This window comes from Montipora foliosa, chromosome 3 (assembly GCF_036669935.1).
Source record: "Montipora foliosa isolate CH-2021 chromosome 3, ASM3666993v2, whole genome shotgun sequence".
Classification (NCBI taxonomy): domain Eukaryota; kingdom Metazoa; phylum Cnidaria; class Anthozoa; order Scleractinia; family Acroporidae; genus Montipora; species Montipora foliosa.
Window position 1 is genome coordinate 10,588,978 of NC_090871.1, and position 2,500 is coordinate 10,591,477.

Sequence of the window (2,500 nt, forward strand, 5' to 3'; positions counted from 1 at the left end):
TTGCAAATGACGCCAGTGAGATTAGGTAATGGTGCTTTCTATGTGATAACAAAAGGAATGGTTGAGCAGTTCGTCTTGTCATTGTGTTCCCAACTGCGTCAAACCGGGGAATGTCAGAAGCACGCTGTATTTCGATTTTAAGGAATTTTTGTCGTAACCACGGTTAGCTAGGTAGTTTAATTTGTTAGTTTATTTGCGCGTTGTAAGTATGCGAGCTCGTTATTTCAAAGGCATTTTATTATTTTGCAATTTTGGTTTGTTTCAGTCAAGTAGCTATATCACGTTACGTTATCATTTACTTCAAAACATGTGTATATTTTTTCTGTAAATTCGTGAGATCTCCAAATAAACCTGATGAAGGCTGGTATTGGCCAGCCGAAATATTGTTACCTAAAACACCCGCTTGGTATGTTAGCTACATCATGCTGATGAGGCCCAGCAATGCCGAAACAGCTGTCCATGGCTGCTAATTCAGTGACCGAGTGAAATTTTTGTGCGCATGCGTGATGTGTTGGCCACATCGGGTTAGTATTTGGGTCACTTTTCTTTTCTCGTTATATATAAACTCCAATTTTTCTATTAACCGTCAGTCACTTCTGAAGATGTGTGCAGAAGCACACGGAACGTCAAGTATAAAAGATAGTTTCAGATGATGCGTTTATATCTGATGTTTGTCACCGCTGTTGAAATTGTATGTTATTTATGATAAATCTTTATTCATTTTTGCATTTTTTTTAAAGCAGTTATTCCGATTATTCATTATTTTGCTTCCTCCTTCGTATTTGTATGAGCGAAGACATCTTAGAACTGAAGCTTGTCTACGTGATTAACTGGATAGTCTCATGTATTGTTAATCGAATTTTAAAGTTCTCTTTTCTAGGGAATTTTAAAGAGAGAGATTATTCGACAACAATCATGGCAATCAATACAGGAGATGGAACTCGAAAATCTTTACGACAGCTATCGTGTTCATCAGAACTAACTTCGAGAGTTCACAATGAATTGATCATGTTAATGATCTTGAACATTTTAATTTCCGTTACTGCAATTCTGGGGAATACTCTTATCCTACTTGCCCTTAACAAAGTTTCTTCGCTACATTCGCCCTCGAAACTCCTCTTTCGAAACTTGGCAACGACGGATCTTTTGAATGGTATCATCATAGAACCTCTTTTTGCTGTATCTCTTTTCTCCATTACAAAGGAACAATGGAATATTTGTCACTACACTATTGAATTTGTTGTTGTGGTCGGTTATACTTTGTGTTGTGTGTCTATATTAACAATGGCATCGATAAGCGCGGACAGATTACTCGCCTTGTTGTCAGGGATGAGGTACAGACAAGTTGTAACTAGGAAGCGTGTGTGGATGACCGTCGTTTTGACTTGGATTGTTGCGAGTGTCAGTTCAGCTATGTACCTTTGGGACCTGCAGATAACCATATGGTATTCTCAAACGTTAGTACTGCTATGTTTAGCCACTTCACTGTTTTCCTACTCCAAGATATTCCTAAAACTTCGTCATAACCGAGTGCAAGCTCAGGGCCACATTGATCAAGATCATGCAAGCCATGGAGTTTTATCGAGAATGGCGCGATATCGAAAAACAGTGTACAGTGTATTGTGGGTGAAGTTAGCATTAGTAATTTGTTACCTCCCATATTCAATATTAAACATTTTGATGTTGTTTTCTGCACCATCGCAGTTTCTTTTGATTGCATTTGTATTTTCAGTAACGTGTGTCTTTCTGAACTCAACACTGAACCCAATTCTTTACTGTTGGAAGATTAAGGAAGTCAGGGGGGTAGTAAAACACACGATTAGACAACTGTTTGCTCGATAACTGTCCTTGTAGTCATTTGTTTTCCATGAATGATGAAGAAACTGGGATATTTCGATTTTGCAAATATGCGACGAATAGAATGAAAATTCACTGAAGTCGACAAAACGGACATGCAGCTATAAATATGCTATTTTCAGCGCGCTTTGTGTTCGTTCTCTCACGGTCTTAGCTTTTGTCTGGCTTTTCTGGCAAGTGTCTTAATTGTCTGACTGTGGCGATCTTTCTCACTGAGTACCTTTTAATCACAAACTGACCATTACATTCAATTATATTTAGCACTAAATGGTGACAAAACATAGGCTATAGTCTACTTATAAATAGTTTTGTTGAAAATTATAAGACTTTTTCTGTGGTGCTAAAAAGCCTAAATGGCAATTGAAAAGGCCGAAGTCGAACCCGTACTGAAATATTGGTCATTGCGCATCTTGTAGTGTACTAACCAGTTTTCAAAGGATGAGGAGCTAAACAACTTGAGAAACTTAAATTATATGATCACAAGGAAAATAGAAAATAAACGATACTCTGACAATTAAATGCGTGGAGGTAGTTCTTTGTTTCCCTTGTTGGGTAGAAATAGAAAATTCTTATCGAACAATCATCCGAAGCAATAAATAACGTAACTACCTGGTAGATATTTTCCTTATTCATTTTTTTGATT

General features: G+C 37.3%; 1 protein-coding gene across 1 annotated transcript; it reads left to right on the forward strand.

Annotated features, from left to right (window-relative positions):
* Positions 1–608: 608 nt before the first annotated feature.
* Positions 609–2,303, forward strand: LOC137996726 (adenosine receptor A3-like). The gene is made up of 2 exons (XM_068842283.1): positions 609–691; positions 881–2,303. The coding sequence occupies exon 2, from the start codon at positions 916–918 to the stop codon at positions 1,840–1,842; it is 927 nt and encodes a 308-aa protein (XP_068698384.1). The 5' UTR covers positions 609–691; positions 881–915; the 3' UTR covers positions 1,843–2,303.
* The last annotated feature ends 197 nt before the right edge of the window (positions 2,304–2,500 follow it).

Excerpts from the sequence above, each read along its gene's own strand:
- LOC137996726 (XM_068842283.1), top strand. The coding sequence starts at position 916 with ATGGCAATCAATACAGGAGATGGAACTCGAAAATCTTTACGACAGCTA.